At 43.0% G+C, this 14,349-nt stretch overlaps 1 protein-coding gene and 1 pseudogene across 5 annotated transcripts; both read left to right on the top strand.

The window, feature by feature from the left end:
- Positions 1-176: 176 nt before the first annotated feature.
- LOC124006206 (dehydrogenase/reductase SDR family member 13-like) lies at positions 177-13,712 on the top strand. Of its 5 annotated transcripts, XM_046316049.1 has the most exons (7): positions 179-1,081; positions 1,233-1,356; positions 2,954-3,280; positions 3,643-6,645; positions 6,759-7,057; positions 11,949-12,258; positions 13,202-13,712. In XM_046316049.1, exons 2-4 carry the CDS (start codon positions 1,260-1,262, stop codon positions 3,903-3,905), a joined length of 687 nt encoding a protein of 228 aa, XP_046172005.1. In that variant the 5' UTR covers positions 179-1,081; positions 1,233-1,259; the 3' UTR covers positions 3,906-6,645; positions 6,759-7,057; positions 11,949-12,258; positions 13,202-13,712. The 5 variants fall into 5 exon arrangements, with proteins under 5 accessions (XP_046172008.1, XP_046172005.1, XP_046172004.1 ...); XM_046316048.1 differs by having other exon boundaries at positions 3,643-7,057; XM_046316051.1 differs by lacking the exon at positions 179-1,081 and adding an exon at positions 1,675-1,832 and having other exon boundaries at positions 3,643-7,057.
- LOC124006205 lies at positions 10,928-13,712 on the top strand (annotated as a pseudogene).
- Positions 13,713-14,349: the final 637 nt, after the last annotated feature.

Genomic DNA, 14,349 nt, shown 5'->3' with positions numbered 1-14,349 from the left:
TTCAACGTGGCACCGATATAGGATCCACCTTTCCAACAAATCAGTTAGTCAGATTTCTGCCCTGCTAGATCCACCCCGGTCAACTAAGTGCTGATATTGTGAAATGGAAACGTGTAGGAGCAACAATGGCTCAGCCGTGAAGTGTTATCCCCCACAAGCTCACAAAACTGGACCGCCGATTGCTGAAGCATGTAAAAATGGTCTGTTCTCAGTTGAGACACGCACGACCAAGTTCCAAACTGCCTCTGGAAGCAAGTCAACACAACTGTCGGCCGAGCAGCCCTGCCTAAGATCACCATGTGTCGGCTGGAGTGGCGTAAAGCTTGCCACCTTTGGACTCTGGATTGATGAATCACGCTTCTACATCAGGCTGTCCAATGGACAAATCTGGGTTTGGTAGATGCCAGGAAAACACTACCTGCCTGAATGCATAGTGCCAACTGTAAAGTTTGGTGGAAGAGGAATAATGGTCTGCTTTGTGACAACAATTTGGCGAAGACCCTTTCCTGTTTCAGCATGACAATTTATCTTCCACCAAACTTTACAGTTGGCACTATGCATTGGGGCAGGTAGTGTTTTCCTGGCATCCACCAAACCTAGATTTGTCCGTTGGACTACCAGATGGAGAAGTGTGATTCCTCAATCCAGAGAATGTGTTTCCACTGCTCCAGAGTCTATTGGCGGCGAGCTTTACACCACTCCAGCCGACGCTTGGCAATGCGCATCGCGAACTAAGGCTTGTGTGCGACTGCTCCGCTAAATCCATTTCATAAAGATCCCGACGAACAGTTCTTGTGCTGACGTTGCTTCCAGAGGCAGTTTGGAACTTTGAGTGTTGCAACCAAGAACAGACCATTTTTACGCGCTTCAGCAATCGGTGGTCCCATTCTGTGAGCTTATTTGGCCTACCACTTCGCAGCTGAGCCATTGTTGCATCTAGACGTTTCGATTTCTACCACTTACAGTTGACTGAAGGAGCACCAGCAGGGCAGCGCTAGATCTGGCCAGAAGAGGTGCCTGAGTCATCCTGGCCTGCCGCAGCAAACGGAGAGCTGAGGCCGCGCTCGCTGACATCAAGAGGGTGAGAGGAGATTGAAAACTCTTTGACCAGTTTAGCCCCTATAATGGCCAGTAGTGTATGGCTAATAATTTTTTTCTGCGGCGGTTTTAGGATATCTCTATTATTATTTGTGTATGAAAATAGTACTGTAACATAGAAGTGTGTTCTATAGGAGAGCGGGAGCAATGAGGTGGTGTTCATGCAGCTGGATCTGGGGAGTCTGAAGTCTGTTCGCTCCTTTGCTGAAACCTTCCTAAAGACTGAACCCAGACTCGACCTGCTCATCAACAATGCAGGTGTGGCTTGCAGTGGTTGTTTTCCGCAGCGCTTACGGCCCTCTTTCAATACACGCAACCTTGTACGAGACTTAATGACATTGTATCTAGTCTTGTACAGACCAGTGGAGGACCATCCTCAGTGTATTTCATAAAAATAACTTTTAAATTTTTTAAAATATATCCGTTTTTAGTTAAAACTATACTAAATATAATCACATCTCGCACTCTGTAGGGCAGCACCATGTTGTAGCTGGAGTACATCTAGCTTCTGTCCTCTGGGTACATTGACTTCAATATAAAACCTAGGAAGCTCATGGTTCTCACCCCTTTCCATAGACTTTCACAGTAATTATGACAAATGCCGGAGGACATTATCCAACCTACCAGAGCTCTTGCAGAATGAACTGTTGTTCACCCAATCAAAGGATCAGAGAATGCATCGAGTACTGAAAGCATAAACTACAGCTAGCTAGCACTGCAGTGCACACAGTGTGGTGAGTAGTTGACTCAAAGAGAAAGACAATAGTTGAACAGTTTTGAACAAATTAATTTATTCCAAATTAAAGGAGAAGCAAGAGTCATTTTTCCCCAATGTCACTTAGCTAGCAAATGCAGCTAATTAGTTTAGCTTACTCAAACAGAGGGATGCTATGTTAGCTAGCTGGCTATGACTATCCAACACAACACTGGAACTCTTCCAAGTCAAGGTAAACTTCTGTATTTACACATTTACTGCCACCGGGGCCCAACGGTGTAACTGCTCACTGACTGTGTACTGTAACGTTACTGCATGATTGTAGGGTTTTACAAACACATTAGTTCTATTAGCTATGCTGCTGTCTATGACGTTACTTTAGCAAATATGGTGACAACGATGTAAACTGTGTAGCGGCTTGGAATTGATTAATTAATTAATTTTTTAAAACGGGGATAAACATACCTGAATTTGTCCAATAGAAACTCTCGTTTGCAACTGTTGGACTAATGACTACACCCTATATCACCTAGATGCAGGCAAGAGTGTGCAAGGCGGTATTGAATGTGTCACTGTCTGTCCATGTGTCTGTCTGTCATAGGCTAGGTTGTAGCAACCTCATGGGTATAGGGAAAATGTTAGTGTCATGTAGGTTCCTAAACCTATCGCTGTTACATTGAACTGGGGGAATGGAATATGAATGACAGTCATCCAATATGCTGTAATAGAAATAAGGCCATGCTCATGAAAACAATAATAATCCCCCCTCATCTTAAATGGCACTGACCGCTACTAGTACAGACAGCCTTTTCCAGATCGACTTGAAGTTAGTGCTTAGTGAGGTAGTCACAAGAGCCTGTGTACAGAGCTGGAACATTTCATAGAGCTGGAACATGCAGCCAAGGTGTTGTAGGCTACAAATGATGCTCCAGCCAAAAGAGCTGGCTGGACTGCTGTCTCAACTAACCAAGCCTGCCAACCATGGCACATGGTAATACCCATCCAATATTACCCACGTAATATCCTGACACCAGTGTAGACATTTTGGAAGTGAGGCAGCTGGTATCAATCTGAGTAAAACATGTTTTGTAGTATTTAATGAAGCCTAAATGGAAATAAGTTACTTCCCCTTTGTTTCAGGTATTTACATGCCAGGCACCACAGAGGACGGCTTGGGGATGATGTTTAGTGTCAACCACATCGGTCCCTTCCTGTTGACCAACCTGCTGGTAGACCGTATGAAGGAGTGTGGTCCGAGTCGAGTGGTCAACGTGTCATCCATCGGCCATAACTTCGGCACCATCGACTTCAACTGTTTGAGCACTCACAAGGAGTTAGGAGTTGGAAATTCTGCCACAGATGTTTTCAACATCTACGCCAACAGCAAGCTGTGTAATGTTCTCTTCACGCATGAGCTGGCCAAGAGACTGCAGGGCACAAATGTTACCTGCTACACCCTTCACCCAGGTGAGTGCACTATATCCCAGTTATGTATAAAATCTTCATTGTGCCCAAGTATGGGTTAGAAGGACTTGTCCTGTATTGATTAGTTGAAATGCAGTATTTTTATGCATCCCCCGCAGTGTGGGTGGCGATATAGGAGGATGGGCTCATTGTAATGACTGGAGTGGAATGGTGTCAAACACATCAAGCATATGGAAACCACATGATTGGCTGTTTCATTTATTCCATTCCATCCATTACAAAGAGCCCATCCTCCTATAGATACTCCCAACAGCCTACTCTGATCCCCATGTGTCTGAATAATAGTACATTTATTAGTTTGCAAGTTTTAACCAATATAAACATGGGTTTATTTTGTTTTTCAGGAGCCATCAACTCTGAACTATTTCGCAATGTCAGCAAGGTGTTCATGATTCTGATGAAGCCTTTCCTCATGTTCTTCTTCAAGGACACTGTGGCGGGGTCTCAGACCACCCTACACTGTGCCCTGCAGGAGGGCCTGGAGCCCCTCTCTGGATGCTACTTTTCTAACTGTACAGTCAGGAACCTCTATGCTAAGGCCAGAGACAACGCAGTGGCCAAGAAGCTATGGGAAGTCAGTGAGAGTCTGAGTGGCCTATCCTCTTAAGAAAACCACTGTGAATCTCCAGTTTTAACTGGGCTTCAACCTACTAACCAATATGCTGTGTTCTTTCCGTAATCCGTAATTCTTTCAGTTTTGCTTTATAAAATGTACATGCATAGAAATATATGGATGAAGCTCTTGCTTTTTCTTACCTAACATTGATTTATGGGACATTTAATTAGAGACATTGTTATTTATATTCCTTTCAAAACTGTAAATAAGCCTAAAATGTTAAGAATGTTTGTCTTGATTGTTTGTTTTTTGTATTCATAGCTTTTGCCTAAGTATCCTCCTAACCATTTATCAGCTGAATTAGAATTTAAAGATGGCACTCATGCCTGCCCTACAGAGAGAGAGAGAGAGAGAGATGAGCATGAAAGCTTCAGTAGAAGAATCCAAACAAAGCAAATAAGAAGAAAAGCTAAAATGCCCCTGTGCTGTCCAATGGGGTGTGGTTTAAGCTTTCCCGCAACTCAACAGAAAGTAGCTCTTTGCGCTGCAGAGTAACCATGAGAATAACTTTACAGTAAGGAATTCTAGACCATGAGAATAACTTTACGGTAAGGAATTCTAGACCATGAAAATAACTTTACGGTAAGGAATTCTAGACCATGAGAATAACTTTACGGTAAGGAATTCTAGACCATGAGAATAACTTTACGGTAAGGAATTCTAGACCATGAGAATAACTTTACAGTAAGGAATTCTAGACCATGAGAATAACTTTACGGTAAGGAATTCTAGACCATGAGAATAACTTTACGGTAAGGAATTCTAGACCATGAGAATAACTTTACGGTAAGGAATTCTAGACCATGAGAATAACTTTACGGTAAGGAATTCTAGACCATGAGAATAACTTTACGGTAAGGAATTCTAGACCATGAGAATAACTTTACGGTAAGGAATTCTAGACCATGAGAATAACTTTACGGTAAGGAATTCTAGACCATGAGAATAACTTTACGGTAAGGAATTCTAAACCATGAGAATAACTTTACGGTAAGGAATTCTAAACCATGAGAATAACTTTACGGTAAGGAATTCTAAACCATGAGAATAACTTTACGGTAAGGAATTCCAGAGGGCGCAGTGTGTGCTATGGGTTCTTTTTACTGAGTGCTACACAGGATCTGAAAGCTCAATTGCTGCCTTTCTTGTTGCTGGAGTGGTATTGGTGGCCTATATGATTTTTCATAACGTCTTTGTCAAAGGGGCAATATGCAAAAGCAATGTGAAACAGCATGAGAACTCGTAACAGGTGTCTGTTTTTGTCAATGCTTCCTGTATTTCCCCACATTGACACATGAGGAAAGTTCATGGCACTGTTATGTAATAATGTAGAGTAGATGTCATTTTCTTTCCATTTCATGGATATAGCATTCTTAAATCCGTTTGTCTTTGTATATTATTTCATTGGGGATTTTTGAATGATTTCCCTGGTTGTAAAACTCAACGAACACTATGCTGCAGGTTGTAGGGGAGACAGGGGGCAATTGTAACAGGTGGTGTTTGTAACAATTAGAACTTCTCCAAACAGAAACAAGTTATAGTACAGTACATGCCCATTTAGGTTATCTTCCTGGTTGAAGAGTTTCAGACAAATATTGCACTGTATTTTCTTGTACTGTCTGAGCCTTAATATTCAAGAACTCGAGCTAGCATAATTTTCATCACGATCTGTTAGTTCAACATTGACATTGTCTCTTGCTAGGCACATTAGGTTTTGTGTCATGGCTGCTGGATTGGGGGCAATTGTAACACAGTGTTAAAATGAACCTGAGCCAAATGATGAAAAAAATAAGTGATTTTAACTTAAGATTTTTATGAATTATACAAAACTAACATTAAATATCTTTGGGGTCCTGTAGATTGCCAAATAAGTTGTCAACAGATATCAATTGGGCACTATCAGACTATTCAGATGTTTTGAGAGGAGCTGAATGGCCATTCACAAATGGGTGTTACTGTAAATATTGGTTGGTTACTTAGACATAATTTGATAGCAAAATCATTACTTATGTCTATGATAATGTGATAATTCAAACAGAAGTATTTGAAGTTGAATTTATTTGGTTTATTTTTTAGGTGTTACATTTGACCCTGCCACTGGTGGCAAATGTAACATCCAGACTGTGGATTAAAGTCAGTATTGTAACCTGACTGTTTTATGTACTGACCTATGAATGATTAGGAGACTGTAAAAAAAATGACTGGCAAAGTTCAAGTGGTCTATATATAGAGTAAAATATATATTTGTACATTTGCCTCTGATCTCCCCTACTTTGCATTGATCCTATAAATACTATTTCTCCAGGAAGTAACACAAGCATAGGGAAGATGACGGCGCTAGATCTGCCCAGGAGAGGTGGCAGGGTCATCCTGGCCAGCCGCAGCAAACGGAGAGCTGAGACCGCTCTCGCTGACATCAAGAGAATGAGATGTTCAACAATCTGACTTTCTTCACATTAGCACATTTTATTACATCACAACCCTCGTGCGGTGGCAGTCATAAGTTGAAGTGAAATGAGCAGTTTTGGAAAATGATAATTCTATGAATGGTTCGGCATCAATTGTTCAATTAAATTGGGACAGAGTAACAAAGAAATGCCTGTGTCCTGTAGGAGAGTGGGAACAATGAGGTGTTATTCATGCAGCTGGACCTGGGGAGTCAAGTCTATTCGCTCCTTTGCTGAAATCGTCTTGAGACGACCCAGATTGCGCCTGCTCATCAACAATGCAGGTGAAGGAGGACTGAGGAGGTATTATTGGACCACTCTTTTTCTGGGTGTATCTCGATAATTCTATACTTTTCTCTCTTCCCTCTACCCTTCTTTATTTGTGCTGACATGGCAGGTGAAAGCAATACACCTGTCCAGTTCCTTTGCATCAATGCAGGATGAAAGAAAGGCTGTGAGGAGATGAAGTTACTTGAGACTATTGAGATGCACCCTGAACTCCCAGCTCAGTTGGTAGAGCATGGCGCTTGTAACGCCAGGGTAGTGGGTTCGATCCCCGGGACCACCCATACGTAGAATGTATGCACACATGACTGTAAGTCGCTTTGGATAAAAGCGTCTGCTAAATGGCATATATTATTATTATTATAACCCATAGAAGTGATTACGGATGAATGATGTCTCGTTTCCTCTCAGGTATTTACATTCAGGGCAACACAGAAGACTGCTTGGGGATTATGTTTGGTGTTAACCACATCAGTCATTTCCTGTTGACCAACCTGCTTCAGGACAGTCTGAAGGAGTGCAGTCCGAGTCGAGTGGTTAATGTGGCGTCCCTGGTATTTAAACTGCTCGAGCACTTAGGGAGTAGGCAAGTCTGCCATGGATGTCTTTAACATCTACAGCAACAGCAAGCTGTGTAATGTTCTCTTCACCCATTGGCCAAAAGACTGAAAAAAAGACTTCAGCCTCCACCCTAGTCAGTGCTGCTAAGTCAGGTTTATAAAGCTTTTGAATGTAATGGTATCTGCAGTTTTCAAGTTAGTTCTACCTTGGTTGAATGTAAAGTAGAATAAAATGCCTAATGATCCAGTCCAAGCTCTCCTCTGTCCTGGCACCCCAATGGTGGAACAAGTTTCCCCTTAATATCAGGACAGTGTAGTCCCTGACCATCTTCCGACAACTTCTGAAAACCTACCTCTTTTTAAAGAGCATCTTAAATAAATCCCACAACCATATGTTGTCTCACCTAGCTATCTTAAGATGAATACACTAATGTAAGTCGGTCTGGATAAGAGCGTCTAAATGACTAATATAGATTTAAATATATGTTTTATGAATGGATAACTCAACTCTAGTGCTTGTTTTTTTTTCTCCTGGGTTTAATCTAACCTGAGCTGAGCTGTGCTGTTATGCAGACACTGTATTGTTAATGCAGTTGAAGGTCATCTCCATGTTGTTCTTCATGAACACTATGTTGGGGTGTCAGACTGACCTGGATGAATGAAGACCGCTTGTCTGTTGAAACATTGGTTATTAGGTTATTAAATGATTGCATCTGACCTCATAGAGTATTCCGCTCTCCTTTTTCTTTGTCAGGGGTGTCAGACAGACCTGGGGCCCCTCTCTGGACACTACTTCTCCAACTGTACAGTTGTGGCCAAAAGTTTTGAGTGACACAAATATTAATTTACAGTCTGCTGCCTCAGTTTGTATGATGGCAATTTGCATATACTCCAGAATGTTATGAAGAGTGATCAGAAGAATTGCAATTAATTGTAAAGTCCCTATTTGCCATGCAAATGAACTGAGCCCCCCAAAAAACATTTCCACTGCATTTCAGCCCTCCCACAAAAAGACCAGCTGACATATCAATGATTCTCTCGTTAACACAGGTGTGAGTGTTGACGAGGACAAGGCTGGAGATCACTCATGCTGATTGAGTTCGAATAACAGACTGGAAGCTTCAAAGGAGGGTGGTGCTTGGAATCATTGTTCTTCCTGTCAATCATGGTTACCTGCAAGGAAACATGTCGTCATCATTGCTTTGCACAAAAAGGGCTTCACAGGCAAGGATATTGCTGCCAGTAAGATTGCACCTAAATCAACCATTTATCGGATCATCAAGAACTTCAAGGAGAGCGGTTCAATTGTTCTGAAGAAGGCTTCAGGGCGCCCAAGAAGGTCCAGCAAGTGCCAGGACCGTCTCCTAAAGTTGATTCAGCTGCAGGATCGGGGCACCACCAGTACAGAGCTTGCTCAGGATTTCAGCAGGCAGGTGTGAGTGCATCTGCACGCACAGTGAGGCAAAGACTTTTGGAGGATGGCCTGGTGTCAAGAAGGGCAGCAAAGAAGCCACTTCTCTCCAGGAAAAACATCAGGGACAGACTGATATTCTTCAAAAGGTACGGGGATTGGACTGGGGTAAATTCATTTTCTCTAATGAATCCCCTTTTCGATTGTTTGGGGCATCTGGAAAAAAGCTTGTCCGGAGAAGACAAGGTGAGCGCTACCATCGGTCCTGTGTCATGCCAACAGTAAAGCATCCTGAGACCATGTGTGGGGTTGCTTCTCAGCCAAGGGAGTGGGCTCACTCACAATTTTGCCTGAGAACACAGTCATTGAATAAAGAATGGTACCAACACATCCTCCGAGAGCAACTTCCCCCAACCATCCAGGAACAGTTGGTTGACTACCAATGCCCTTTCCAGCATGATGGAGCACCTTGCCATAAGGCAAACGTGATAACTAAGTGGCTCGGGGAACAGAACATTGATATTTTGGGTCCATGGTCCAAACTCCCCAGACCTTAATCCCATTGAGAACTTGTGGTCAATCCTCAAGAGGCGGGTGGAAAAACAACAACCCACAAATTCTGACAAACTCCAAGCATTTATTATGCAATAATGGGCTGCCATCAGTCAGGATGTGGCCCAGAAGTTAATTGACAGCATGCTAGGGTGGATTGCAGAGGTCTTGAAAAAGAAGGGTCAACACTGCAAATATCGACTCTGCATCAACTTCATGTAATTGTCAATAAAAACCTTTGTAATTATACTTCAGTATTCCATAGTAACATCTGACAAAAATATCTAAAGACACTGAAGCAGCAAACTTTGTGGAAATTAATATTTGTGTCATTCTCAAAACTTCTGGCCACGACTGTACAGTCAGGAACGTCTAAGGCCAGAGACGGGCACGGTGGCCAAGAAGCTATGGGAAGTCAGTGAGAGTCTGTGTGGACTAGTGAAAACCTACCCCTATGACTCAAGCTCTCCTTTGTGTGCAAAATGATTTTTGACATTTGAGTTGACTTACCCTTTAAATCAACCAACAGTGTCAGGTATTCTAAAAGGGCTTACTCATGTGATTCGTATCTAGGATTGATCTTGTGCATTAACTTCTAAGCTCTTAGGCCTACCCCATGTGACTTAGGGTGTTCCACTCTGCCCTAGTAGATATCATATCTGGAACATAATGAAAGGACCCACCCAAAACGGTGGATGTTGGAATCAATTCAATCATGAAGTGGCAAACTGAATGAAGAAGCATAGGCTTTCTGGGCAATTCAAGACTGAAGGGAATAAAGTACATTTTGCTCAATGAAGCTGTTGTGTATTCATTGGTGGTTGTATAATAACTGTGCCAGCACCTAACAGTGCATCCATTCATATTTCAGATCATGTATTCTCATTCCTCACCCAGCTCTCTACATGCATAGCAATTGAGTCTTGGGAAGAGCATTTATAGATCATGTGGATATAGCAGAGGAGTTGGATGTCATAAGGTGAATGCACCAATTTGTAAGTCGCTCTGGATAAGAGCGTCTGCTAAATGACTTAAATGTAATGTAAATGAGCTGATGCTGTTTGTTGCCTTGATCATATGGATTGGAATAAATGGGTGAAGAGTACTGAAATATCCTACTTTAGAAGTAAAATTACTGGTGTAAAATTACTCAAGTAAAAAGCAGCTCATTTAAAAAGTACTCAGAGTAAAAGTAATTTATTTACTTTTAAAATATAAAAATTGACCTTGATAATTAGCTAAGATTACCTGAACGTTGTTACACATGATCTTTTCCATGCATTAAATTGAAAAAGGAAGAGGGAATGGATGTACAGTAGTAACTAAGTACATTTATGTTATGATTTATAACAAAGCACTGAAATATCATACTCGAGTAGAAGTACTGTTACTTTAATTACATTTTACTAAAGTTTCTGTAAAATGACCGATTTAACACTCAACCTACAAGTACTCGGATAAACGACTGAATTAGTATAGAGAGGAGTTGGAATTAGTTACTTTACACCTCTGCAAAAAAAAACAAGCTAGCAAAATATGTAATGATGCCTGAGTCGTTTGTGATTGGGAATATTTAATTATTCAGAGTGATTCACTTGAATGAAGTAGAACGCCTAAAGAGGAAATAAACTACTACACTGCCCACAAATGATTTTAATTAGAATGTATACCCTCAATATGGAGCCGATTTTCATGCAGATTACAAATACGACATCTGGTGGAATACTTCCGTACCGCAACTATAAATTAAACCCGGAAACGCTGGGTGTAATAAAACAAAAACGGCGCATGCTGGAGCAAGTTAGTCTGCTGAACTTTGATAGCTTGCAAACGACATTACCTTACCAAATTTAGAAACAATGCTCGGTACTGTAATAATGTCTTACATTTGTGTTGTATTTGATACTTTAGTAGAACGTGTTCAGCGGGTGAAGATGCTGCTGTGTGACACTGAAAGGGAAGACTGCTTTTGTAACAGTTAAGCAATATTTTTTGCTTTGCTACGTGATGGGGACTGTTTTAGTGTGCTCACGTTTCATGTGCGTTCATGCTGAAGACATTTACATTCAAGTATGTTTTGTTGTTCCCTAGTTAGCAACACTGGTATTGGAAAGGCTACTGCTTTGGATTTGGCCAAGAGATGTGCCAGGGTCATCCCTGCCTACCGCAGCAAACAGAAGGCAGAGGCTGCTGTCTATGATATCCGAAGGGTTAGAGGAGCCTTATAGATACAATAAATCATGTAAATATAAGATTGTGGAGTCGGCATCTCAATACATATTGATTTGAGATTTGTTTAACCTGTCTGAAAAGGTATGGTGTTTGAAATCCACAGTTTGATTCTGGGGAGTCTGAAGTCTGTTCGCTCCTTTGCTGAAACCTTCCTAAAGACTGAACCCAGATTGGGCCTGCTCATCAACAATGCAGGTGTGGCAGAGGGAATGTTAACATTAATTCCCAATACATAAAACATACTTTCTCTATTAAATTAACCCCAATGAATCATGGATAAAATAATTCTAATTTGAAGACAAATACTTGGCCATTATGTGTTGCCTAACTCCATCTGATCTCACTGTGTGTCACCTTGTTTGCCTAGTCACTTTTACCCCTACCTACATGAACATACTGTATTACCTCAACTCCCTCTTTATTTTTTTTAGCAAATATTTGTCTTTTTAGCTCTACATTGTTTGTTATGGGCTCGTAAGTATTTCACGGTAAACTCTACACCTCTTGTATTTGATGTATGTGACCAATAAGATCAGATTTGTTTTAGGAATGCTGGGGCCTGGCCACACTGAGGATGGGTTTGCCATGGCGTTCAGGGTCAACCACCTAGGTCACTTCCTGTTGACCTGCTTGCTGCTGGATCGGCTGAAGCAGTGTCAACGTGTCGGCTCACCTACACCGGCTAGGCTCTGTGGACTTTGTCCTCCTGGGTACCCACAAGGATCTGGTGCCAGGCCAGTCTACGTGGCTTAACTTCAGGGCCTACTGCCACAGCAAGCTGTGCAATGTGGTCTTCAACCGGGTGCTGGCCAACCGCCTGGATGGGACAAGCGTCACCACCTACAGTCTCCACCCAGGTCAGTAGCTCTCCACCTACAGCCTCCACCCATGTCAGTAGCCCTCCACAAACAGCCTCCACCCAGGTCAGTAGCTCTCCACCTACAGCCTCCACCCAGGTCAGTAGCCCTCCACATACAGCCTCCACCCAGGTCAGTAGCCCTCCACCTACAGCCTCCACGCAGGTCAGTAGCCCTCAAACTACAGCCTCCACCCAGGTCAGTAGCCCTCCACCCACACCCAGGTCAGTAGCCCTCCACCCACACCCAGGTCAGTAGCCCTCCACCCACACCCAGGTCAGTAGCCCTCCACCCACACCCAGGTCAGTAGCCCTCCACCCACACCCAGGTCAGTAGCCCTCCACCCACACCCAGGTCAGTAGCCCTCCACCCACACCCAGGTCAGTAGCCCTCCACCCACACCCAGGTCAGCAGCCCTCCACTCACACCCAGGTCAGCAGCCCTCCACTCACACCCAGGTCAGTAGCCCTCCACTCACACCCAGGTCAGCAGCCCTCCACTCACACCCAGGTCAGCAGCCCTCCACTCACACCCAGGTCAGCAGCCCTCCACTCACACCCAGGTCAGCAGCCCTCCACTCACACCCAGGTCAGCAGCCCTCCACTCACACCCAGGTCAGCAGCCCTCCACTCACACCCAGGTCAGTAGCCCTCCACTCACACCCAGGTCAGTAGCCCTCCAGTCACACCCAGGTCAGTAGCCCTCCACTCAGGTCAGTAGCCCTCCACCCAGGTCAGTAGCCCTACACCTACAGCCTCCACTCAGGTCAGTATCTCCGTCTTGGAGAACCTAGAAGAGATTCTTCGTTCTGTTAGCTATATACAGGCTGTTTGATGTTTAGTATTTGTCAAGTGTGTTTTTATACAGCAGTACGGTGTTTGCAAAACATTATTCTGTTCCATCCTATCCCATAATAAACCACAATTTCTCATGTGTCCTTTAGGAGTCATTCACACTGAGTTTGGTCGCAATCTGAAACAATGGCAGAGGCTCTTTCTGGAGCCCATCACCAATCTCTTCATGGATACTGAGAGGGGAGCTCAGACCACCCTGCACTGTGGGCTTTAAGAGCATATTGAGCTGCTGAGTGGACGCTACTTCTCTTCCTGTGCACTACAGGATGTCGGTGCCAAGGGGCGGGACGATGCTTTGGCCAGGAAGCTGTGGGAGGTGATTGAGAGGCTATCCGACCTGTCCTGAGAGACTGATTCTAGCCCCGGCAAAGATTTTGAAATATACTGACAAGATATTGGACACTCCTCTAATGATGGGAATCAATGTCCGTGAAGGCAAACGCAGGCGGGAGGAGTTGGGAGCAGGCTTCTCACTCTCTCACTCACATCATGCCTAGACTAATGCCTTATCACCAAGGATGGTTTTTAAATGTATGGTTTTTCCTTGTATATTGGAATTCATTCCTTTTACATTGTTATTAAATATTTGTGTTTCTATTAGTTATGACCATTTCTTGATCTTAGTCAGCAATAACTTCTACTTGCTGGCACATTGCTATTTATCTTTATGGAGTCAGTTAATAGACTGTTAATAAACAAATTACTACAAAGTGAGGCCAGGTGAGTCATATAACGTCCTCCTACACAACTGCTTTATATTTTATTTATCCATGGATGGCAGGAAGGGAGGAGTCATGGCTCTCGCTTCACCTATTCCTCTATGGCCATGGTCCTAGTGGCCTTTAATGACACATGAAGAAAGGGCTGTAGTGAAATCTGTTTATTTTTGTTTTAATGAGAGTAATTTATACTGGTTTTGTGGCACAATGCCATGGAAAGGGATTGATGACTGAACTTTCCCACAGTTATCAGTCCAGCCAGCCATTCATTACATTCACTAGGACAGGGTAGCTACACTTATACTCACCATGAACTTGCAGAAACTGAAGGAACTGCAGTTATGGTATGTCATGACATACCTTGTGTTCAGCACAGGGTAAACAAATGATGGGACCCAACCCAAGTAGTGGTCCTAAGGATAGATGTTCTTCAGAACTTACTAATAGTATAATAAACAAACAAGGTTTATGTATAGATCTCTGTTGAAATGCATGTGGTAAAATATTTACAGGCTATT

The sequence above is a fragment of the Oncorhynchus gorbuscha genome, linkage group LG19 (genome assembly GCF_021184085.1).
Source record: "Oncorhynchus gorbuscha isolate QuinsamMale2020 ecotype Even-year linkage group LG19, OgorEven_v1.0, whole genome shotgun sequence".
NCBI lineage: Eukaryota > Metazoa > Chordata > Actinopteri > Salmoniformes > Salmonidae > Oncorhynchus > Oncorhynchus gorbuscha.
The sequence above is the reverse complement of the archived record's forward strand: the minus strand, read 5'-3'. Positions and strand labels throughout refer to the sequence as shown.